General features: G+C 35.5%; 6 protein-coding genes and 3 pseudogenes across 8 annotated transcripts; 1 reads left to right on the top strand and 8 right to left on the bottom strand.

The window, feature by feature from the left end:
• Positions 1 to 187: 187 nt before the first annotated feature.
• LOC104765005 (protein ELC pseudogene) lies at positions 188 to 1,835 on the bottom strand (annotated as a pseudogene). The gene has a single exon (XR_015591458.1). The product of XR_015591458.1 is annotated as a protein ELC pseudogene (transcript).
• A 162-nt stretch (positions 1,836 to 1,997) lies between these two features.
• LOC104767469 (uncharacterized) lies at positions 1,998 to 2,933 on the bottom strand. Its single transcript, XM_087503327.1, has one exon. The coding sequence runs from the start codon at positions 2,855 to 2,857 to the stop codon at positions 2,330 to 2,332; it is 528 nt and encodes a 175-aa protein (XP_087359453.1). The 5' UTR covers positions 2,858 to 2,933; the 3' UTR covers positions 1,998 to 2,329.
• Positions 2,934 to 3,904: 971 nt separating this feature from the next.
• LOC104765007 (uncharacterized) lies at positions 3,905 to 4,681 on the bottom strand. Of its 2 annotated transcripts, XM_087500434.1 has the most exons (2): positions 4,424 to 4,681; positions 3,905 to 4,339 (listed from the first exon to the last, which is right to left on the bottom strand). In XM_087500434.1, the coding sequence occupies exons 1-2, from the start codon at positions 4,634 to 4,636 to the stop codon at positions 3,905 to 3,907; spliced, it is 648 nt and encodes a 215-aa protein (XP_087356560.1). In that variant the 5' UTR covers positions 4,637 to 4,681. The 2 variants fall into 2 exon arrangements, with proteins under 2 accessions (XP_087356560.1, XP_087356559.1); XM_087500433.1 differs by having other exon boundaries at positions 3,905 to 4,681.
• A 332-nt stretch (positions 4,682 to 5,013) lies between these two features.
• LOC104765008 (uncharacterized) lies at positions 5,014 to 5,837 on the bottom strand (annotated as a pseudogene).
• A 1,661-nt stretch (positions 5,838 to 7,498) lies between these two features.
• On the bottom strand, positions 7,499 to 8,663 carry LOC104765009 (uncharacterized). The gene has a single exon (XM_010488662.3). It carries the CDS (start codon positions 8,310 to 8,312, stop codon positions 7,629 to 7,631), a length of 684 nt encoding a protein of 227 aa, XP_010486964.2. The 5' UTR covers positions 8,313 to 8,663; the 3' UTR covers positions 7,499 to 7,628.
• Positions 8,664 to 8,949: 286 nt separating this feature from the next.
• LOC104765011 (uncharacterized) lies at positions 8,950 to 9,892 on the bottom strand. The gene has a single exon (XM_010488663.2). It carries the CDS (start codon positions 9,789 to 9,791, stop codon positions 9,135 to 9,137), a length of 657 nt encoding a protein of 218 aa, XP_010486965.2. The 5' UTR covers positions 9,792 to 9,892; the 3' UTR covers positions 8,950 to 9,134.
• A 1,290-nt stretch (positions 9,893 to 11,182) lies between these two features.
• LOC104765013 (uncharacterized) lies at positions 11,183 to 13,655 on the top strand. The gene is made up of 6 exons (XM_010488665.3): positions 11,183 to 11,567; positions 12,056 to 12,128; positions 12,214 to 12,307; positions 12,628 to 12,768; positions 12,853 to 12,910; positions 13,000 to 13,655. Exons 1-6 carry the CDS (start codon positions 11,535 to 11,537, stop codon positions 13,480 to 13,482), a joined length of 882 nt encoding a protein of 293 aa, XP_010486967.2. The 5' UTR covers positions 11,183 to 11,534; the 3' UTR covers positions 13,483 to 13,655.
• LOC104765012 (cysteine proteinase inhibitor 6) lies at positions 13,614 to 15,224 on the bottom strand. Its single transcript, XM_010488664.3, has 4 exons — positions 14,921 to 15,224; positions 14,441 to 14,651; positions 14,165 to 14,310; positions 13,614 to 13,880 (listed from the first exon to the last, which is right to left on the bottom strand). The coding sequence occupies exons 1-4, from the start codon at positions 15,122 to 15,124 to the stop codon at positions 13,743 to 13,745; spliced, it is 699 nt and encodes a 232-aa protein (XP_010486966.1). The 5' UTR covers positions 15,125 to 15,224; the 3' UTR covers positions 13,614 to 13,742.
• Positions 15,225 to 22,471: 7,247 nt separating this feature from the next.
• Positions 22,472 to 23,050, bottom strand: LOC147920217 (secreted RxLR effector protein 161 pseudogene; annotated as a pseudogene).
• Positions 23,051 to 23,323: the final 273 nt, after the last annotated feature.

The following is a 23,323-nucleotide window of genomic DNA, read 5'->3' on the forward strand; positions in this document are numbered from 1 at the left end:
ATGAGGAAAACCAGGTTTAAGACTGCTGCTCAATTGCAAGTAAGAAGACTTGACAAGGTTTAATGATGGAGCTACTGGGTTCAATTCAACAAGGTATACTACGTCTACTCTTTAGTTTCCTTTTGAACCAACAGTTTCTAATGGAGTAGAAAAAAGAGTCTGTCAAAAGAGTTCCAATACAGTAACATTCTCAAACCAATTGATGCATTAGATAATATAATGTTCATCACAAAGATCCCAAAAAAAACAAAAGTAGTCATAGATCACAAAAGGAGATAATTCTCAGGGTTGATCTATTCAAATCTGTATGTGCACACAAGTGTAGGTGTGTATTTATAGTCTATAGACATTTAATTCAATCTTAAAAGAGGCAACATCACACTATAGCCACAGAATTCTCCTCAAAGATGTTGATCTTAGACTACATAAACCAGTATTGTGACACAGCATCCCTCATACAAGACCACTGAATTACATTCATGAATGTAACCTACCTGCGATCGCTGCAACGTGAGCCTCCATTTGAGCTGCCCTGATTTTAGAACCTGTGGCTCGGTGGAAGAACTGTTCCCTCGACAACAACCTCACATTCCTCAAATACTGATCAAACGGCAGACCTCCATCTTGAAACGACTTATCCAAGGAATAAATAGTATCTTCTATGGCTAAATCCGAAGCAGTACAGTCTAACATCTGCTTAGACAGTGTATCACCAACCTCAAAGGCAGTATCCACATCTATATCAACTACGTTCTTGGTTTTGCCTTGGTTCTCTCTAACCCACGAATCTAGGATATCAGTATTCATGGAGATAACCTGTAATTGCTGTTCAAGTGTTTCTTTCTCATCAACCATCTCCTTCAATCCTCTGTTGACCTCTTCATCTCTTCTTTTCAACCCAGATTGCAAACTCAGTAACGCTTCTGCTTCAGCTTCTCTTGCTCTCCTCATCGAAACCAAATCGCTGTGTACCATCTCCACCATCTTATTAATCGCGTTTCTCTTGAAAACCTCCGCAGCATCATCTGATTGCTGCTGATGGTGAACGTGCTGCACTTGCACCCTACCTCCTCCTCCTCCTCCGCCGTACGGTGATGGCGGGAACGGTCTAGGCAAAGACTGATCAGCGGAAGTAGGTCGTGTGAGAGAAGCATCGTATCCCGTAGGAGGAGACGGTGGTGGCGGCTGAGGACGGCGTCGTGAGTAAAGAGGCGGATCACGAGCAAAAGCAGCGCTGAGATCGGAGACGAGATCTACGAGATTGGAGCTAGGGTGAATCCAATTCTGAAGGTAAGGATGAGAGACGAGGCCAGAAGGAGTGACATGTGCGTGAGGTCGTTTGATGATCATATCGGCGGTGGGATTCACATAGACGCAAGGAGGATGACGAGGATAAGACTCAAGGAGCCAGATGATGACGGGGATGTTGTAGGTGACTCCATGAAAAGGCATAGGGATCGTACCATCTGCTTGGAGGAGATTGACGGACCGGCCATCGTTGTGCATAAACGATGCCGTCTTGGGCTCTAAGGAAGGGTAAGAAGAGATTAGGTTAAGTAGATGTTGCCGGATCAACCACTTGGCGGACTCTTCGTAGGGGACGGATGATGGGCCGCGCTGTGAGAGCGCAGATGAGAGGAACTGCTGAATCTGCTGCGGATTCGACGGCGAAGGAACCATCGGAGTTATACGGTGCCGGCGGTGGTAGTCCAAATCGAAGATGACGACGACAAAGGAGATTCGATTTTAGAAGAAGAAGAAGCAATAATGTTTATTGTGACGCGTCTTTATAAGCTATTTACTCTTTTGCCCTTAATCTGAATTTTTTTTATTATTTTCTCGACTTGCGCATATAGTGAACACGATTAAGTTGTTGTTTTGGGTTAACTGTTTAATTAGTAGAATAGATTAATGCTCATACTACTCATAGTAACGAGTATTCACGAGTAATTTTGTGATCAAAGAGAGTTATATTCATCCAATTCATGGAGTTAACGAGTGCAACAAAAACTTTATTATTCTCACATCCTAAAGAAGATTCAAACCACTAGTCAACAAAAAAAAACAACAAAGAAAAGATTCAAGCAGTCGTCAAAGCCACAATTTATTCATGTTGATACTTTTTATATTTTCAAGCTTCCCAAAGACGAGCCCAAACACCAAGCTGATGGCAAACGTAAGCATCAAGTGACGCCTGAAGGATCTGATCATTGTCAAGGTCGTAAGCAGTCCAATCACTAATGCTTATCTCCGGATCTAGTCTCACTCCTTGATAACCCATAACTTCCTCGACAATCTCTTCAAAAGAACAACCCCTCATGCTCCTTCCCTACGAATCAATCACGCACCGCCTTATGTCCAGAAGTTGTCCGATCTCCAACTGATGACAACATATAGCCAGCTTCCTTGCGTCTTGACTGTTCCTGATGCCTACGAACGTGGTTTCTGGATCCGTCAAGAAACTGCGGAGACTGTTTGGGACTTGCTCACAGTAACCTAACTGGATGATGAGACATTTGTTAGCCACGCATAACTGGAGTGTATCCGCTGGACTATCCGAGTAGGATCTACCAGAAGGCAGAGGATCGGCGTAGTAATTGCCCGGAAGAGGATCGGCGGCGTAGTAACCACTCGGCGGAGGATCGGAGTAGTAAGTTAACGGTGTCCACTGGACGCCGACTCCGACGACGAGAGGGTGAGAGGAGAAACTATTGTTGAAGAGGGCGTCGCGAATCCATCGGCTGATGACGGAGGAATCCGGCGTTACGGTGACGATGAACTCTTCTCCAAAGAAATCGACGGAGTGCTCTTGGTGAGTGAGGTAACTTGCGACGGTTCTTATCGTCGGAGCTGCCATTGAGTTTTTTTTTTTCTTTTGTTTTCTTGTTTGAGACGAGTAGGAAGAAGGAGAAAAGAGAAGCAGTTACACAGTGCTTTTTAGTCTTCGTGGTACGTACACACGAATTTTCCCACCGTTGATCTTTCTGTACAGCTAAAATCGGACGGTCGAGAATTGTGATGCATGACTGTCATATCGTAATACAACACAGTAACACACCCACATAGCAAAATAATTACTGAATATCTCGTCTCCAAAAAATTGGTTTTGATTTGTTCAGAAAGATATTGATATGGATATATATGAAAATTAAAATCAAGGTAAATATTATTTATCTGAAATTTTTATTGTATCTTGTACATATACTCCGTGTAAAAAAATAGTATTGTCGTATTTCGATTCATTCATCAATTTTGTAACCATTCTTAACCCCATGGGCCATGGATGAACGAATGAAGAACCGTTTAAAATCCACTTTTGGTTCCTTCTTGAATTAGACGTGAATAATTTGTTTTGTTTAATGAAAACTAACGACATTTCAATGAAAAAACCTTTGAAATCACAAAGATTACTCGTAAACATTCGGATGGAAAGAAACAAAATAACAAAATACCAAATTATATTAGAATGCTAACAGCAATGGACCATTATATATCCAACATAAGTAAAAATAATAAATTAAAAAATGCAACATATATGGGATGTTTTTTTATACGTATTTTATTTTTTTGGGATACAAACTAAATTTAATTGATCAAAGACATGTAGTAACTTTAACATAATCCACAAAATTCATATTAAACTGAACGAAAAAAACTAATGCTAGGTGGATTTTGTGATGATATATAGAGACTGAGAATGATATTCACATGTATTAAAAAACTGTAATTTTTTTTTACCTTTGCGTGGCATTAATTAGTTAATAAACTATAGTGATATTCATATAACTCATGGAATTAAAGAGTGAAGTGAACAAAGGATTCAGGTCACACGTCACCCGATAAAAAACATAATAAAAAGATTAATAAAAGCTAGCCACACTTTATTCTTCTTTGATACTTGTATTCAAACTTGCCATAGACGAGCACCAACACCGAGCCGGTAGCAAAAGTGAGTATCTAGTGACGCATGAAGTACCTGTAAACGTCCTAAGTTGTAAACAGTCCAATCACTCCTGCTTATCTCCGGATCAAGCCTCACTCCTCGATAACCCATACATTCCTCAACAATCTTTTCAAACGAAGAGCCCCTCATGCTCCTTCCCCACGAATCATTCACGTGATGCCTTACGTCAAGAAGTTTCCCAATCTCCAACCGATGACTACACCTCGCCAGTTTTCCTGCATCTTGACTGTTCCAGACGCCGACGAACGTTGTTTTCGGATCCGTCAAGAAACTGCCGAGACTGTTAGGGACTTGGTCACAGTAACGTAACTGGATGATAAGGCATTGGTTACCAACGCATAACTGGAGACTATCCGCTGGAGGATCAGAGAGGAGCTCGCCACGCTGATTAGTATTGGAGACGTAATCACCAGGCGAAGGATCGGCGGCGTAGTAATTACTCGGCAAAGGGTTGGCGACGTAAAAAGCCGGAGGTGTCCACTGGACGCCGACTCCAACGACAAGAGGTTGACGGTACGGACCACAGTTGTTGCGGACGACGTCATTGATCCATTGGCTGATGACGTTAAAATCCGGAGTTACGGTGACCATTAGCGTCTCTCCACCAAAGACATCGACAGAGTACTCTTTGTGTGTAGAGTAGGTACGGCCGGTTAATACCGTCGGAGCCATCGAAACTCTCCTTTTTTCTGCTTTGCTTTCTGGATTAAGAGGAGCGACTTGAGACTTGGTAAAGAGATAAAACCGATTTCTACTTCCTTATAATATATATATATATATATATATATATATATCGATTTCTTATAAAATATTTAATGAAGATATTATTAAAAAGGTAGTAGTGTTTTGATATTAGATTATTTTCCTTTTTTTTGTGTTTGTTAAAAATATAATTTCCTACTTTGTTTGTTTATTAACAGCTCATATCAGGATTAAAAACAGTATTTACCAATTTTGTAATCAATGAAATTTGTATTTTTCTTAATGATTCAATATGGAAGAATTTCATATTGAATAATTAGGAAAAAAAAAAAAAGGAAAAATTCCACTGATGAAAAAAACAGTTTCTTTTCACTCACATTAACAAAAGAAAGATTCAAAAGCTTGCAAACATTATTAGAGATTTCTCAATGAACATGTTTTTATTCTCAAACTTGCCAAAGACGATACTTAACACCGAGCTTGAAACAAACAAAAGCATCTATCGACGCCTGAAGAACCTGACGGTCACAAAGGTCGTACTCACTCCAATCACTCGTACTCACCCGACGATCTAGCTTCACTCCTCGGTAACCCAAACACTCCTCAACAATCACCTTAAACGAACAACGCCTCAAGCTCCTCCTCTGTCCTCTCGAATCTTCAACGTACTTCCTCAAATCCAAGAGATCACCAATCTCTAACTGATGCCTAGACCGCTCTAGCTTTCTCGCGTCTTGACTGTTCCAAACGCCGACGAACGTGTAGTTTGGATCCGCGAGGAAACTGTGAAGGACGTTGGGAACGCGGTTACAGTGAGAGAGCTGGATGATGATACATCGATTACCAACGCATAGCTGAAGAGTATCAGCGGGAGGATCGTAGTAACCGCCTGATGAAGAATCGGAGTCGGAGTAATAACCAGGCGGTGTCCACTGAACGCCGACGCCAACGACGAGAGGGTGAGAGGAGAAGCGGTTGTGAAAGAGTACGTCGTGGATTCATTGGCCGATGACGGAAGGATCCGGCGTCACGGTGACGGTGACCTCGTCTCCGAAGAAATCGACAGAGTACTTTTCCTGAGTAGCGTAACTCCCGATGCTTCTGATTCTCGGAGCCATTGATTTTGCATTTAGCTTTCTTCTCAATGAGTGAATAATAAAACAAAAACTGCTCTCTGACGGAGGGAGGCTACTTAAATTGTACGTAGCAGTGGTTATCTTTTAGTGTCGTACTCAATGTTATTATCACCGTTGATCTTTGTGAAAATAGATGTAATTAAAATTGGACGGTTCAGATGCATGTAGCCACTAGCTAGGGCTAGCTTTTTTTCACATCGTCGGGCCAGGCCTGTGTGACGTCGTGCATAGTGTTTGTGACGCGTTCAGCTTAACCCAACCATAAAATTAAATAATGATTTTATAGAGATCTCAAATTATAAATTAAAGGAAATAATTTCAGATCAATATAGTTAATGCTATAGTTGATATAAAATCAAGCTTTGTATTCAAAAACTCAACTTAACCATATCTTTTATCTGGTTTGTGGTTTGTATTTTCAAATGTAACACTGCATTGCCAACGAAGAGAGGGTGAGAGGAGCGGCGGCTGCTGAAGAGGACGTCGTGGATCCATTGGCCGATGACGGAGGGATCCGGCGTCACGGTGACGATGATCTCGTCTCCGAAGAAATCGACAGAGAACTTTTCCTGAGTAGCGTAACTTCGGATTGTTCTGATGCTCGGAGCCATTGCTTTTGCATTAACTTTCTTGGAGGAGAGATTATGAATAAAAACGATTCTGCTCTCTCTGTTTGACGTACGCGTCGCTGGTATTAGTAGTACTGGTGCTCTTTAGTATCGTACTCTATGTTATCATCACTGTTGATCTTAGTAAAAATAGATAGCAATTAAATATTTAGACGGTGGAGATGCATCATGTAGCCAGGGTTAGCCCAACCCTAGAATATTACTTATTTGAATTCAAGAATATATACATTTGTTTAAAGTAAAGAATAAAAGATTTTTATAAATTCTGTCTGAATTAAGGAGACTAATTTCATATCAAGTTACTTAATGTTATAGTTGGTTAAAATTAGTATCATCCTAAATCAAGCTTGGGATCCAGAAACTCAACTTAAACCATATCCTTGATCTGGTTCGTGGTTAAATTCCAGTTCAAAAAATCGGATACAAAAACAAATTGATTCTGCTGCCTGTGTTATAACCGGAGGCCTGGTGCTCTTTAGTGTCGTACTCAGGATGATGTTATTATCACTACCGTTGATCTTTGTACACATAGATGCAATTAAAATTGGACGGTTCAGATGCATGTAGCCAGGGCTAGCTTTTTCACATCGTCAGGCCAGGATTGTGTGACGTAGTGAATAGTGTATGTGACCGTTCAGCTTATCCCAATCCTAGATCATTAATTATTTGGATAATGGTTTTATTAATATCTAAAAAATTTGAATTAAAAGGAACAATTTCAAATCAAGATAGTTAAAATGTTTTAGTTGATTAAAATTAGTATCCTCCTAAATCAAGCTTTAGGATTCAAAAACTCAACTTAGCCATATCCTTGACGTTAAATCCTGTTAAAAAAAATTCCGAAAAACATGTATATGGTTGTAAGTTGTAACCATGTCTAGGTTGGTCGATGTTAAATTTACAAGATTGGTATATGCTTAAGTGTACGGTTCTTTCTTGGACTAAACAATTAAATTCATCAAAGCATAGCTGCCAACAAAATTAATCAACACCCTCAACATTTATATCTAACCAATTTTGTAATCATATGAATTTGTTTTTTCACCTAATTAATCATGCAAGCCAAATCCATGAACGACCGTCTTAAAAAAAAAAACAAGAACTGTAAAATTATTACGAGTGGAAGACAGTTTCTTTTCACTCACACAAACTAAACAAACGAAAGATTCAAAGATCTGCAACATTAATTGAAGACGTTTACTCAGAAGGATATGTTCCAACTTGAACACCAAGCTTGAAAGAGCAATAAGCATCTACCGAGGCCTGAATAATCTGATCGTTGCTAAGTTTCCAAACGCTCCAGTTGCTCATGCTTTTCCCACGATATTGCTCTACTCCTGGGTAACCCAAACCTTCCTCAACAATCACCTCAAACTTACTACGCTTCAGGCTCTTCATTCCTCTCGAATCTACAACCAACTTCTTCAAATCCAAAAGCTCCGCAGTCTTCAACTTATGTTTAGATGCCCTTAGCCTTTTCGCATCTTGGCTGTTCCAAACACCGTAGAACCTGAAATCTGTATCCTTTAGGAAACGACGAAGGACCAGCGGAACGCGGTGACAGTGAGACAGCTGGATGATGATACATCTATTACCAACGCATAGCTGGAGAGTATCCGCCGGAGGGTAAAAAACCGGTGGTCGGGAACCGAGGCGATAACGAACCGGTTTTCGGAAACAAGCTGGTGTCCACTGAACGCCAAGTCCAACGATGGGAGGGTGAGAGGAGAAGCGGTTTTTGGAGGCTACTTCGTGGATCCATTGGCCGATGACGGAGCGATCCTTCGTTACGGTGACAATCAACTCCTCTCCGAAGAAATCGACAGAGTACTTTTCCTGAGTAGCGTAATTTCTGATGGTTCTTCTGATCATCGGAGCCATTTTGCTTTCTTTGAAGGGGAGAGAGAGAGATTATATAAATGAAAAATGCTTTTGCTTTCTTCTTTCTTCTCTCTGTGGTCGTCGCGGCGGAGGGTTTACTTAAACAGTAGTACTGGTTTGCTCAGTGTCGTACTAAGATGATGTTATCACCGTTGATCTTTGATCAAGTAGATGACGCTAAAATTTGGACGGTTGAGATGCATGTAGGCATGGCTAGCTAGTAGCTAGAGCGTTTCACACCTTTGTGATGCCTTCAGCTAATCCCACCGCAACCTTAAATAATTACAGATTAGAATTTTAAAAAAAGTGTTTCGAAATTTGAATCAGAGAGGATAATTTCGAATCAAGGTAGTGTTATTGTTGATTAACATTTAATATCATCCTAAATCAAGCTTACGATTCAATAACTCAACTCAGCTTATATCTCGTTCTTGTTTGTGTGGTTTCATCAAGTTAAAAAAAATCAGAAAACATTTACTATAGGAAGGATGTTGGTTCAAAATTTCAAATGTAACACAGCATTGCACCATGACGTATTTGATATGATCTTTTTCGTACGTTCTGTTCTTTGTCCCCTATCAAAATTAAACAAAATTGATGATTTAAATCATCAGAACGTACTATTTGCCAACCCAAATTAATCAACACGTATTATATTTTGCTAATGCAATAACGCTTCCAATACGATGTATTCTTAGTTTTTCCAGTCAAATAGTCATATAACATTTTCACGAGGCACGCTTCGTAATTGTAATCAAACAAAAGTCCACACAAATACTAAAAAAGAACAAGCTTATTCAAATCACAAGATTAGGCAACATATTACATTCCTTTGATACTTTTAAGTTCCCAGAGACGTTCCTCAACAGCGAGCTTAAAGCAAACACACGACTCAAACGACGCCTGACGTACCTGACCATGGCTGAGGATATAAACACCCCAATCACTCATACAAATCGCCGGATCTAACCTCACTCCTGCGCGACCCAAACGCTCCTTCACGATCTGTTCAAACGAACAAAACCGCATACTAAACCCTCTCGAATCGTTCACGTACAGCCTTATGTCAAGAAGCTTCCCGATCTCCAGCCCATGCCTACAGCTCGCGAGCTTCTTTTGGTCTTGACCGTTCCAAACGCCGACGAACGTCGTTTTAGGATCGGCGAGGAAAGTGCGGAGGACTTCGGGGAGACGGTAGTTGTGACCTAGTTGGATGATGAGACAGCGACTACCGACGCATAACTGGAGAGTTTTCGGTGGAGGATCTGGATCGGAACTGTTCGGTGTCCACTGAACACCGACTCCGACGACGAGAGGATGCACCGAGTGGTTACGGTTGTAGGAGCGGACGCTACGAATCCAGCGGCGGATCACGGTCGCAGTCGGCGTAACGGTGACGATCAAGTCGTCTCCGAAGAAATCGATGAAGTGTTTCTGGTGAGTACGGAAACTTCCGATGGTTTTGATCGTCGGAGCCATTGGTCTTTTCTTTCTTCGTCGTCTACCTTTCTCTGCTTTTAGAGTGAGAGAGAGAGAAGCGGTTTCATTTTCTTGTTATAGGGTACCTTTTTTTGTTTATTGTTATAATCACCGTTGATCTTCGTAGGCTAGTGTATATTAAAAATCGGACGGTCGAGGATTGAGAAGCATGTATTGTCACATTGTCAGGCCTATATACATCATTAGATGTACGCAAAAAATATTCATTATGGCTCTCAGTTTTGATTTTGATTTTTTTTTTTTTTTTTTGTCAACCATTGGGCCACAACTGGCCGGCCCATTAGCCAAATTCCTACATTCGTAGGAGCTGGGACTCGATCCCGAGTGTGATGGTGCCTTCTACAAATGGACTTATCTCCTGCCACTGCACTAAGGTCACTTCACTTTTGATTTTGATTTTATCCACAAAGATTTGATGTAGATGTGGAAAATAAATACTATCCTTTTACGTATTTTTATTTTTAATTATTTTCTTATGTACATATAAGATAAGTATATCATGAGGGAATTAAAATTAAAAGATTCTTAAAAATAGCATCAAAATAAGTTTTTGTTTTAAATTTAGCATAATAATAGCATAAAATAAGTTTTTGTTCCAAATTAATTTTCTAAAATTAAATTTAAAATACTAAACTTTACTCCTTAAAATTATATTTTAAATATGAAATTGAGAACTCAAATATAAAAAAAATTCTAAAAATTAATTTTAAATATTTTAATATGTTAAATAATGTTATTTTAAAAATTTATTAAATATATATTATAATTGTCCATAAAACTTGGTTTAATGCTAGTTTAGGGTATTTCTCTTAAAATTACTAGGTGGATAGATAAATAAAGTTCATATTATTGTTTTGAAGTATAAAAGGAAAGAGATAAATTAAAAAATCGTTTTAGTTCCAAACAAAAAAAACCAAGCATATTCCTCGTATTTATGTTTATTCCGCAATTAAACGGGATTAGATCATATTTTTAAACAGTACTTAATCTCACATAATTTTGTTTGGATAATATATATACGCCAACTGAATTTACCATCATTTATAAAGTTAGTTTTTATTTTAATTATAAAATTAGACCGTTTGGGTAGTGATCAGTTATGTTATTATCTAAAATCGATACAAAGACAAATAATTCTTAAAAAGGTATATGAGCATATGTACCAACAAAGTTACAAGGATGCATTATCCTCAAGAAAAAATCCAATAAATACAAAAAAAAAAAAAAGAACAGGTGAATAAAGAAGATCTAAAAGAATTAAAGCCTGTCACGGGAAGACGTTTACAATCCAATGATAAATAGCCACGTATTTGGTTAGATTTGTTCGAACAATCTGATTAGTCAGTCTTCTTACATGTATTTTGTGATCCACCGCGTATAATTTTTATGTAAAACATAACTTAATTAAATAACTATAGTCGTGTCGTCGACCATTTTTTTTTTTTTTTTTTTTCCATTTGACCCAAAAAAAAATTATATTTAATAGTTATATATTTCCCATCGCACGGAGATTGGAACAAAGAAACCGCCGTCGCCGGATCTGGTAGTGAGCGTAGATGAAGAACTACTTTCCGATCTTATAACCTTGTTTGTATATATATAAGATTCGCCCTCAGTTTTTGATCTCAAGGGTCGGCTTTACTTTTTTTTTCTTTCTTTTGGTGGTTTTTTTTTTTGCGTTTTTCCCATTTTCGACGGTCTCTGGATTGGGATTTCAATACCATGAGGAAGAAGCTCGATACTCGCTTCCCAGCTGTAAGTTTTTCTTCTCGAATCAAAAATTCCAATTTCTCTTATATTGCTTGATCTATTGGTTACGAATTATAACATTTAATATCTCATTTCTGGCGAATTGGTCTTTAGCAAATGACCTGGCAGTCTGTTTCGCCCCGTTTTTTTTTGTGTGTTTGTCATACAGCTTTAGTGATATGTGTTGTCAAGATCCGCTATGGAATATTTTTCCTGTTGTAACCTCTGATGATTTCATAAGTTAGATATTGTTGATGATGGTTTATCGTGTTTGAGCTAAGGCTGAAATATCTCTAATATGCTTTATAGTCTCATTCACAGATTTTGACTCTCCATTTGATTGCTAATGTTTTTTTTTTGTTTATCTCAATATGATTGATGATTATACAGAGCGCGCTTACTGTTGTTTCTTATCGTTACCATTTGCTTTATAACTCGCTTAGTAGACCATGGTGGCTTGTTTTCTTTGTATGATGCGTGTTCACAATTTTCAGGCTCGTATTAAAAAGATTATGCAAGCTGATGAGGATGTTGGCAAGATAGCTTTGGCAGTGCCTGTCTTAGTCTGTGAGTCATCTTGCTATTGTTGTTGACTTCAGTTTCAAAGCAATTGGAACACTTTTTCGCTAAACTTAATGTTTACTTCTTACAGCAAAGTCTTTGGAATTGTTCTTGCAAGACCTTTGTGATCGTACATATGAGATTACCCTTGAAAGAGGAGCCAAGACCGTCAGCTCATTGCACCTGTAAGCAAAACAGATTGCTTAACCTTTTATTTTTGCTTGCCTTCATTGCCTAAAGAACATGGAAGGGTTTAGTTGAATGCATTGTTAAATTCTAGAGCTTTCACATACTGTGGTTTAAGAGTTAATATGATATTGTTAACCGGAAGAGCTTCCAATTCATAGGCCCTAATTTGACTGCGTCCAACATTGAGAGGATGTTTGTTTGATGTTACAGAACTTTATACCACGAATTTGGTATAAGGTCATTTTTGCTCTCTTCATACAAGTTTTGTGATATTACTACTGCACCCACGTTTATCAAAGTGTTTTGCTATTTACAGAAAACATTGTGTGGAAAGATATAACGTGTTTGATTTTCTGAGGGAAGTTGTGAGTAAGGTGCCTGACTATGGTCATTCGCAAGGGCAAGGGCAAGGCCATGGTGATGTTACCATGGATGATCGCAGCATCTCCAAGAGAAGGTTTGATTTTTTGGGTTCCATATGTTTCCAGTTATTTATTGGTAAGTCTGTGCTAAGCTGATGTGAGATGGTTTATCAATACAGGAAGCCCATCAGTGACGAAGTGAATGACAGCGACGAAGAATATAAGAAGAGCAAAACGGTAAGCACATGTTCTTCTTGGGATATCATGCTCCATCATTCATTTCCTTACATTCGTTGAATATATTGGTATGGTGCTAATCACTGCAGCAAGAGATGGGGAATGCTAAGCCCAGTGGCAGGGGTGGTAGAGGAAGAGGGCGGGGAAGAGGTCGTGGTGGACGAGCTGCAAGAGCAGCCGAAAGAGAGGGACTCAACCGCGACATGGAACTAGAAACCGCCATAGCGGGACAGCCACCTCCAGAAGACAGTATTAAGATGCATCCATCAGAGTCATCACCACAAGAGAATGAGAAGAAAGACGTTGATGTCTCAGCAGCATCTAACGAAGACACCAAGCAACACCTTCAAAGTCCAAAAGAAGGCATCGACTTTGATCTCAACTCTGAATCTCTTGACCTAAATGAGACCAAACTGGCACCAGCCACAGGCACAACAAGCAGCGTAGCCACAGCCCCAGAGGAATATTCGGGATGGCCTATGATGGATATTGGCAAATTGGATCCAGCACAGCTTGCCAGTCTGGGTAAGAAGATAGACGAGGATGAAGAAGATTATGACGAAGAAGGCTAAGGCATGGCAGTACCATAGGATATATAGAGTAGCAACGTTTAGCGGTTTGTTTAGAAAATGCTTCCTTCCTTCTGTCGTCAAAATCTTCGTCCTTGCTTCCATTTATTGTATGAACCAAAGATTGTATGCGCTTTATGAAACTTCTTAATTTATTATCCTGATATGTTATTTAAGGTTTTATGGTTTACATCATCAGAATTTTAGATATCTTACAGAGTTAAGTTCACAACACTCAGAAGTACATAAACAGAGTAGAGGGACTAGTCATGGTGTTGCTCCATGTGGTTGAGATGAAGATCACCTTCATGGTTCTTGTGAACTTCCACCTTGAACTTTTCCTCTTTGTCCCCCCTCTTCAACTTCAGAAGCATGTTGAATTTTGCAGTCTCGCCAGTTACCTGCAGTCCCATGTTTTGTAATAATGAATTCATTAATCAGGCAATCACAAGGACTCAGGCTCTAGTATCATAACCAAGGAGAACCAATGTGTTGCTTAGAATCTTTGCTACTTCTAAATGCCAATTTGATATTCATTCAGTTACACTTATTTCGTTCTCTTTACAAACAACTATCTAAGATGAATTCTTAGCAAAACATTGTCAAACACTAACAAGTTCCGTATTGAAATCAATGAGTAAAACTTGTGGAATTAAGGGTGAAGATGAGTGAAACAAAGGCATACCTCAGCGTTAGCATGGACAACCTCCTGAAGTTCGTAGGGGAACAAGGAGTTAGACCTCTGCTGGATGGTCTTGACAGCATGCTCAGCAACGTGCTGCACTTCAGGATCATCTCCTGGAACTTCCCTCGATCCCGATCCATGTTCATCTGATCCATAATACCCAAATTTCATAAACAAACTCTTTCTCAACCATAATCTCTGCCTTTCCTACATATCTATATCCGGTGACATCATAAAGTCCTAATCAAGTAACTAACTAACTAGTCATATTCATACCTTTCTTGCAGCCAAGATCAGAGGGAGTAATGTTACTGGCAGGCTTGAACTCCTGTAACTCCTTGAAGTTCAACCACGGCTTCACCCACACTTTAGCTTCGTAAAGCTTCTTCTCACCAGCCTCGAGGATCTCGAGAGTCAGGTGATGCAGAGTTCCGGCAACAACTTGTTCTTTCGCCTTCACCACTCTCGCAAACTCAAGAAGTGCATTCTACGACGGTAAAAAAAATAAAATAATAAAGATCATCCCAACAAATCAATCGATCGCACAACATAAACGCATCCATCAATCAAACAAACAATTACTGTTAACTGAAATTGAGGGATCAAGAGAAAAAAAACTCGGGACAAAATTACTCTATTCTCCTTCCGGATCAAAGACTATAACAGCATAAAACACACACATATCGAGACGAGACGAGAAAAGAGATGTGAAAATCGAAAGATGATGAGAGAGAGAGAGAGAGAGAGATATGGAACCTCTTTCTTGTTATGCTCATCGACAGCGAAACGAGCGAGGCTCTCGACCTCACCACTGTTCTGATTGGAAGGGACATCGCGAACGCCGCCGAGTAAAGCCATGTCGTCGTTACAAAAGCCTAAATCACTGGCGATCAAAGAGGATATGAACAAGGGGAGAGAGACAACGATGAAGAAGAAGAGTAAGAAGAAACGGCTTCTCATTATTCGCAACCTTTATTTGGGGGGTCGGTGCTTTGTATTTTTAGATATTTTTCGTTTGTTCAGTCGTCGACATGTCAATTCGTGAACGCTTGGAATTTATCCACTACAGTTAATCCGCCGTGTACCGGATAAAAATGTGTTCAAATTGGTTTGATACTGGTTTACTTGGTATTGTTTTAATTTTACTTCAATTATAATGAAAATACTTTTACTACTCATTTGATTGGGGATGCACATGTATGAAAAGAGTATCGATTTGAGTTTTAAGATTGGTTTGATTCGGCCTCAATCGGCGGTTAAGCCACTCAAATATCAGGGAGAAACCCATACCGCCTAGCTTTTACACTCGAAAATGATGCTGGAGAGAGTGGCACGTTATACGAAAACGTGTCGGCAGAGTCGCAAAGAAATTGTCAAACACACCTTTACTTGTAATCGAAGTATATCTATACACTTTTTTGTCTATGCAATCTCATCTACCAGAGCCCATTAACGGCCCATCACAGATAACAAAATCGCAACAACATTAACGTGCATAGAGTTTTTTTTTTTTGGTCGCAATATCGAAGGATTCCTATATAATAGTATTACGGAAGCAAACAACTTCTTTGTTGTAGACTTAGATTTTAACCCGCGTGATCACTTTTTCTAAAACAAAAATATTTTTAAGTTTTTATTTGTTAATTTTGTTTGTTTTATTTAGTACTTGAAATCATATAATTATATGTGATTGTTAATTTTATGATTTAACCCGTGGTATACCATGATTCTTTTATATATATAAGTGTCATTTTCACTGTTTTAATTTTGTATATATATATGTGAGTAAGATTGAGTTATTATGCTCTATATTATTATTGTAACCGGTTAATATACACCAATATATAAAACATAATATTATTATTCATGGAAACTATAAGAATGTTATTTGATGTATGTGTATATATAAATCTATACTAATAAAAAGTAGAAGCTATAAGCTCCTAAAGGCGTCTACCTAGGATTTTAAACCACCAATAGGGATTTGACATATCACTAATTAACTTTTTAAAAATTTCCAGAATTTTCTATATTAAGAATTATCTTAAACAACCTATCAGGATTTGACATGTCATTCATTAACATTTTTTAAATTTCCAAAATTTTTTTGAAAAAGAAAAATCTATACTAATAAAAAGTATGAGCTATAAGCTCTTAAAGGCGTCCACCTAGGATTTTAAACCACCAATAGGGATTTGACATATCACTAATTAACTTTTTAAAAATTTCTAGAATTTTCTATATTAAGAATTATTTTAAACAACCTATCAGGATTTGACATGTCATTCATTAACATTTTTTAAATTTCCAGAATTTTTTAGAAAAAGGAAAATTTTAAATTAATGAAAATAAAAGAACTATGTACAATATCCCACATCGGCTAGAAATTTTTTACACAATGGTTCAGAACCAGTATAAATAATATTAATATGCTTCCAACAACGAATGAGCAAGAAAGCTTGATTTATCAGGCATCCAAATTTAAAAGTATATTTGGTTTGATCCAGTTTTTTATTTGATCAAACTAAAACTTTAAAAAGTTTCAAAAAATATATTATAATATTTAAAAATTTTAAAAGTTTTAATATTATAAATATTGAAACTTTTAAAAGTTCTTAGCTTTTAAAAAGTTTTTAAATATTATAATTTTTAAATTTTAAAAGTTTAAAATATTATAAATATTGAAACTTTTTAAAAGTTTAAATATTATAAATATTGAAACTTTTAAAAGTTCTTAGCTTTTAAAAAGTTTTTAAATATTATAATTTTTAAATTTTAAAAGTTTAAAATATTATAAATATTGGAACTTTTTAAAAGTTTCAAATTTTATATTTCGAAACCTTTTAAAAGTTTAAAATATTATAAATATTTATGTAAAATATAAATTATCTTATTTATCTATGTTTGTGCTTTTTATTTCTGATGAGCTGTAAAACATATTTTTGTGTATGATTTTATAGATAAGTTGATATTTTTTCATTAATTTTTATTTTTTTATCTTATTTTTTATTTTTATGAGAAAAAATGATTTTGTTCTTGGAGTTTGATGGATTAACAAGTTGTGTGGTAGTCTAAAAAAAAGGTTTTTTAGTGGAAGAATGTGAAGAAGTTGACGAGGATGAAGAAAAAAAAGAGTATAGCGAAGAACCAGACAGTAAAAATAATGATGACGATTACCACAAAATTTGACAATAGAAATGACAAGAAAGAATATGAAGAATAAGAAAACATTGAATAAAAAACACGAAAGCATAGGTGGTAGCGATCAATTAAATATGAAAACGAGTTAAATTCATGATGATAAAATTGTTTTGTTTTTTTGGTGGTCAAAGAAATGGTTTAGGATATGTGAGGCCATCAGTTTAATTCGCCTCACCTGGATGTTAAGTTAAATTCATGTTTTTTTTTATCAGATTTGATTTTATAACACAACTGATTTTTATATTTCAAAAAATTGTGTATCTGAAATTTAACCTTTTCCTTAATACTAATTTAAATTCTTTATAAGATAATATTTTACTACCGTCATCAATCATATATAGTTTTCATCAAAATATATCAAATATATTCATGCTACGCGTGGGTTCAAAACCTAGTGTATATATAAACTTATATTTATGGGGCTTTTTAATTATTTGTATTTCTAAAAAACCCTATATTAATTTACTGTCTAATACCACTAATTCCAAAACTTAATACTTTCATATAAATAAAATGTTCACTAATAATAGTTGTATCATTGTATTGAATTGATTGAATAACAAAAAAAGAGTTGACCAAAACCAAACTTCAAAATCTAGTGATGTATGAGAAATAAAATAAAATACACAAAGAAACAAATAATCAAACTTCAACTCCAAAACATGTACCGCGGGTTAACACCCTTCAGCTTCTTGTCTGTATTCATCCATTTAGAAAGATGATACCGTTTGAGCTTTGATTATTATCCTCACCATGTTTGATTTTAAGAGTAATAACTTACTAATCATCCCTCATTTCAAAATTGAGCTTTTTAGTTGGCTTTTTCGCTTCAAGCATCTCTTCTCCCCGATGTTTACGACTTGACTAATCAAGTCTAGAAATAAAAAATTATATTATTAGTTGTAAACGATAATTTGGCTAGTAAATAGTAATATAGATCTGCACTGTTACAGTTTTTGATCAAATATACTTACCAGTCAACATGTTTTAGATCATCACTCATAAGTATGGATCTTCACACCCTAAAGTAAAAAAATTATAAACAAACAACATTAGAGACGACGACAAAATGTAAATATGAGAAGTAATAGTATGACATGGTTACAGGAAATAAGAAGAACTAGGAAAGAAAAGAAAACCTTTTTTGCAGCCAAACTGAACATCATATCTATTAGAAAGACAAATGTAGTAGCCATTGGAGTAATTTAATTTGTTTGCTTTTGCTATAGAGAAACAGTTTATTGTGTTTGGTGAACTTATATGATGCGAGTTAGACTATTTATAGTTATTTCATTATTTGAGAAGATTGTAGGGTTTAGGGCTTTCCTTAATCAGTTATCGAAATTCTTGAAGAGCACGTAAAAAGTATCTTCGACATATTAAAATTTTGGAAAAGTTTGAATATAATTTAGAAATTAGTAAATGAAATATGCTAGTAGTTATGAGTGTGAGTGTATATTACCAATTGTATAATCGAAGAAAATATCCTTGAAGCTATAGTATATCATTCCCGATTTTTATGTTAGTTTAGTTGTTCTAGTTTAACTTTTTTTTCCCAGAGAAATCTCAATTAAACATATTGACATAACTGCCATCTAAATATAAGGGAAGATACAATTAAGTGAAGATACAAAATTTAGAATTCTCTGCGTAATAAATTATTAAATCAATTTTGATTTCACTTGTTAATGTCATTTTCCTTTTTTTCCAGAAAAATCTTACTAAAAGAGATTAACTATTCATATATATATATATATATATATATATATCGAAATATAAGGAAATATATCGTTTAATGAAGATCCAAGTTGGCGACAAAAGAAAATAAAATAAATGAAGATCCACAATTGCAAATTTTGGTATATTTAGTAACCAAAATTTTTAGGGATTAACTTTGTAAATAAATACTAATAAAAGGGTAGAATCCAAAATTTAAAAAATGTATATATAGATTAATTGAGTTAAGGGGGAGGTATTGGTTTATGATTTAGAAAGAATTTTAATGACTTTATGTTCTTGCTGATTGTTAGAATCATAGAAAATTGAAAGTTAAAAATGAAGGATTCTAAGAGATTGTTTAGGAAGTTTTTTAAAATCTTGATGATTTGTTTTTTCTAATCTTGTAAAATCTTTCTATTTGATGAAAGAGTTTTCATGACTTTTGTTATGAAGGAAATGATATAAAATCCTAAACCAATAACATAAAATTTGAATTCATTAACAATCCAAGATTCTTTTGTTTTACTTGAATAACATAAAACTTTTCATGACTTTATAAAACTCTTAATCCAATAACACTAGATTTATCAAGATTTTAGATAACTTTTTACAAATCCACAACCAATAACACCAAATTTTTAAAGAGTTTTTAAAAGTCTTGATTGAATAACAACATATTTTACCTAACTTTTAAAGTCATTAAAATTCTTTTTAAATCCTAAACCAATACCTCCCCATAAGTAGAACTGTTTATTTTAGGAAAATCTGTAGGGGTTAATTAAGTAGAAATATTATTTTAGGAAAATCTATAAGGGTTAATATTGCAAATAAACAAATTAAATAAGATAAACTTCAAGGGCATAAACCAAAATGTACTTCAAAAATGTTAATATAGATATATTTCATAAGACTATATAATAGTTATAAGTTATTAAATTATATTATTATTTGATTTATTAGTTGGTTACAAAATATGTTATATTGGTTATAACTATTAATTATATTTAGATTTAGGATATTCTTACAAAGGATATTCCAAAGAATAAAATAAATCTTCAAAAAATATATTTACATAAAGCAAAAAAATCTCATAAATTAATTACTCTTAAGCGTGATTTCCGATTATGCAACCAAAATAAAATATTACCTAACACCTATATCCAAACTTTTAATATAAATCATTGACATTTCCATTCACGGGAATACACTATATTCATACAAAAAAAACATTATTTGTATAGTCTGGATTTACAGGTAAAAGGAAAGTATATTAATAAAATTAATACATTAATAATTTAAGTATATTATTTGTATATTCTAAATTTACGGGTTCACTTGATTATTGATAATCGAGATTTACAGGTTCTCTTGATTATTTTAAGTGTATTATTACTAATAACAAGGAATCTTGAACACAAACCATAATATCTACAGAAATTTTACATTAATCATTCACACTATTATTAACCAATTAATTCGAAAAAATAATACCACTTTAAGGAATAAAATATATGAACAAATTTAACAATATAAACAAACATTTTACAAAATTTTCCAAATTAACAATTGCAAGTGATATATGAATTTACATGTAATGAATTATATGATGAATTGAGTTATGATCTTTATAACAGACGACGGGCTAAATGTAAAATGTTAAAATTATATGATAAGATTTTCTAAAAATTAATTAAAAAATATAAAAAATTATTTTAATATACAAAATATATACCTAATTTTTGTATAAAATAAAGTGCTATTGCACGGTACTCATCTAATAATTAATAATTAAGTTACAAGTCACGAGAGTTGCAACTTGCAAGAAATCGCTCCCCTTTGAAAATGTGAGAAAATGCCAAAACTGCTGAAACATACATAAAACGTGCTGATAATGGTATATATCTTAGATTAGATGTCGTTTTGCACCAAAAAAATAAAAAAGACTAGATGTCGTCAGTGTTGTGCCGACACCATAGGATGAGTTTTAAATATGTGATTGAGTTATAAGTTTTGTTTTGATATGATATGCAATTGTAGAAAATAGATAATACTAAAAAAAAGTAAAGATAAAATTGTTTTCAAAACGTTCATTTACTTATTTTAGGGTTCTTGTTCTTCTTACATATTCTTTGTTTTTAATATATATATATATATATTTTTTCAATCATTGGGTCACAATTGACCAATCCATTAGCCAAATTTCTACATTCGTATGAAGCGGGATTCGATTTTGTTGTGATGGTGCCTTCTATAAATGGACTTAACTTCTGTCACTGCACTAAGGTCACTTTACTGTTTTTAATATCTTATGATTACTATAGTGTATATTCCCATGATATATTAATTAAGACAAGTTTTTCATAATATTTTTTTCCATCCAAGTTTTTCATAAGAATAGAATTTCTATTGAAATTAATGTTCCTTAAAAAAACACACCAATCTAATTAAATATATATTATCAGCGTATATTTTTTCCTGTAAAATGTGGCCTTGTATTTTATTTTTTAAATGTGTCGCCTACCTTGGGCAATTGTCCTTTTCCTAAGAGGCGCAAGGCTCTGAATGCTGTCAAACAATTATTTACAAGTAAATGAAGTAATTTGTCCCCTCTAGGGAATGTGAGGAACTATTTTGGTAGGGATTTTAAGGATGGGACTTGGGAATCCCACTTGCAATAATAAAGCCAATAACTTTGGCTGAGCTTTGGGACTCCAAAATTGAAAAACGAAGAAGGGGAGAAAAAAACGATGAAGACAAAAGAAACGGTTCCACAATTGGTTCAGTGCTGTTTTGTCATCAAAATGTCTATCTAACGGTTGTTGTTGTTCCATCTCAGCTCCACAATTGGTTCGATGTTGGTTTTGTTGGTACAATGTTAATAATTGTAGTTCTAATTAAATTACATGTGTGAAAATATTTTCGGAAGTACTGTAGAGAAATTTAAGTTTAGGTTTTGGTAGGATGCGTCTGTGATTTGTGTTAAAATAGATTAGATAGCTTGGTGGAACAGAGCAAGATGAACTGAATAATTCAATTAATCTAAAAGTGATGAGTCTTATAAAGACTTTACAAAAACTAGAATCCCGAAACAAAATGCAACCGAAACAAACTCTAGCTCGTGTCCTACAAACCAGGACAATGACTTATTCAACTTGGAAACATTCAAGCTAAACCCAAAACACGTTTTATTCTTCAATTCTTCCCCTAAACTGGAACGTCTCCTTCCAATTTACTCTTTCTCACAGCACACTCCCATTCTTCTCCTTAGCTTCTCGAACACATCAAGTTTGACAGCCTTGGTCATGATATCCGACAATTGATCTTGAGTAGAACAGTAATCCAACTTTATGACTCCATCATTCACCAATTCACGCAAGAAATGAAACATTACATGAATGTGTTTGCTCCTTCCATGTAGTACATGATTCTTGCACAATTTGATGGTAGAATTGTACCCTCTCCTTGAACAGAACCAATTTCTTCAAGTATGTTCGTAAGCCACACTGCCTGACACGCCCCATAAGCTGCTGCAACGAACTCAGCTTCAGTAGTTGACAAAGTCACTATTGACTGCTTCTTTGATGCCCACGAAATTGCTCCTCCTCCAAGCATGAAAACATAATCGGAAGTACTCTTCTGATCATCTATATCTCCTGCATAATCACTGTCCACAAACCCGACAAGCTCCTTCCCTTCCCCTTGCTTGTATCTGATGTCGTATTCAGTGGTTCCTTGGACATACCTCAAGATTCTTTTTGCAGCCAACATATGAGCCTCATTGGGATTCTCCATGTAGCGACTAACTAGATTTACCGAGTATATCACATCTGGTATAATTGCTGTCAAATACCTTAAACTTCGTACAAGTTGTTTGAACATCGTGGGATCAACAACTTCTCCAGCTCCCACTCTTGACAATTTGTGACCAGGTACGATAGGATTTTTAACTGCATTGCAGTTCTCCATGACGTACTTCATCAGTCTGCATACTTTTGCTAGCTGATGAAAATCCCTCTCTCATCTTGAACAACTTCAACCCCCAAAAAATACTTCATCCTTCCAAGGTTTGTCATCGAGAACTCCAACATCATCGACTTTTTGAACTCTTCCAACATTGAGAGCGAGCTGCCTGTATAAATCAAATCATCCACATACAGACTTACAATGAGGATGTCGTCTCCGTTCTTCTTCACGAACAGTGTGTGTTCATAGTAAGCTTTCTCGAACTTCTCCTTCTGA

This window comes from Camelina sativa, chromosome 19, assembly GCF_030686135.1.
Source record: "Camelina sativa cultivar CO46 ecotype springtype chromosome 19, ASM3068613v1".
Lineage (NCBI taxonomy): Eukaryota > Viridiplantae > Streptophyta > Magnoliopsida > Brassicales > Brassicaceae > Camelina > Camelina sativa.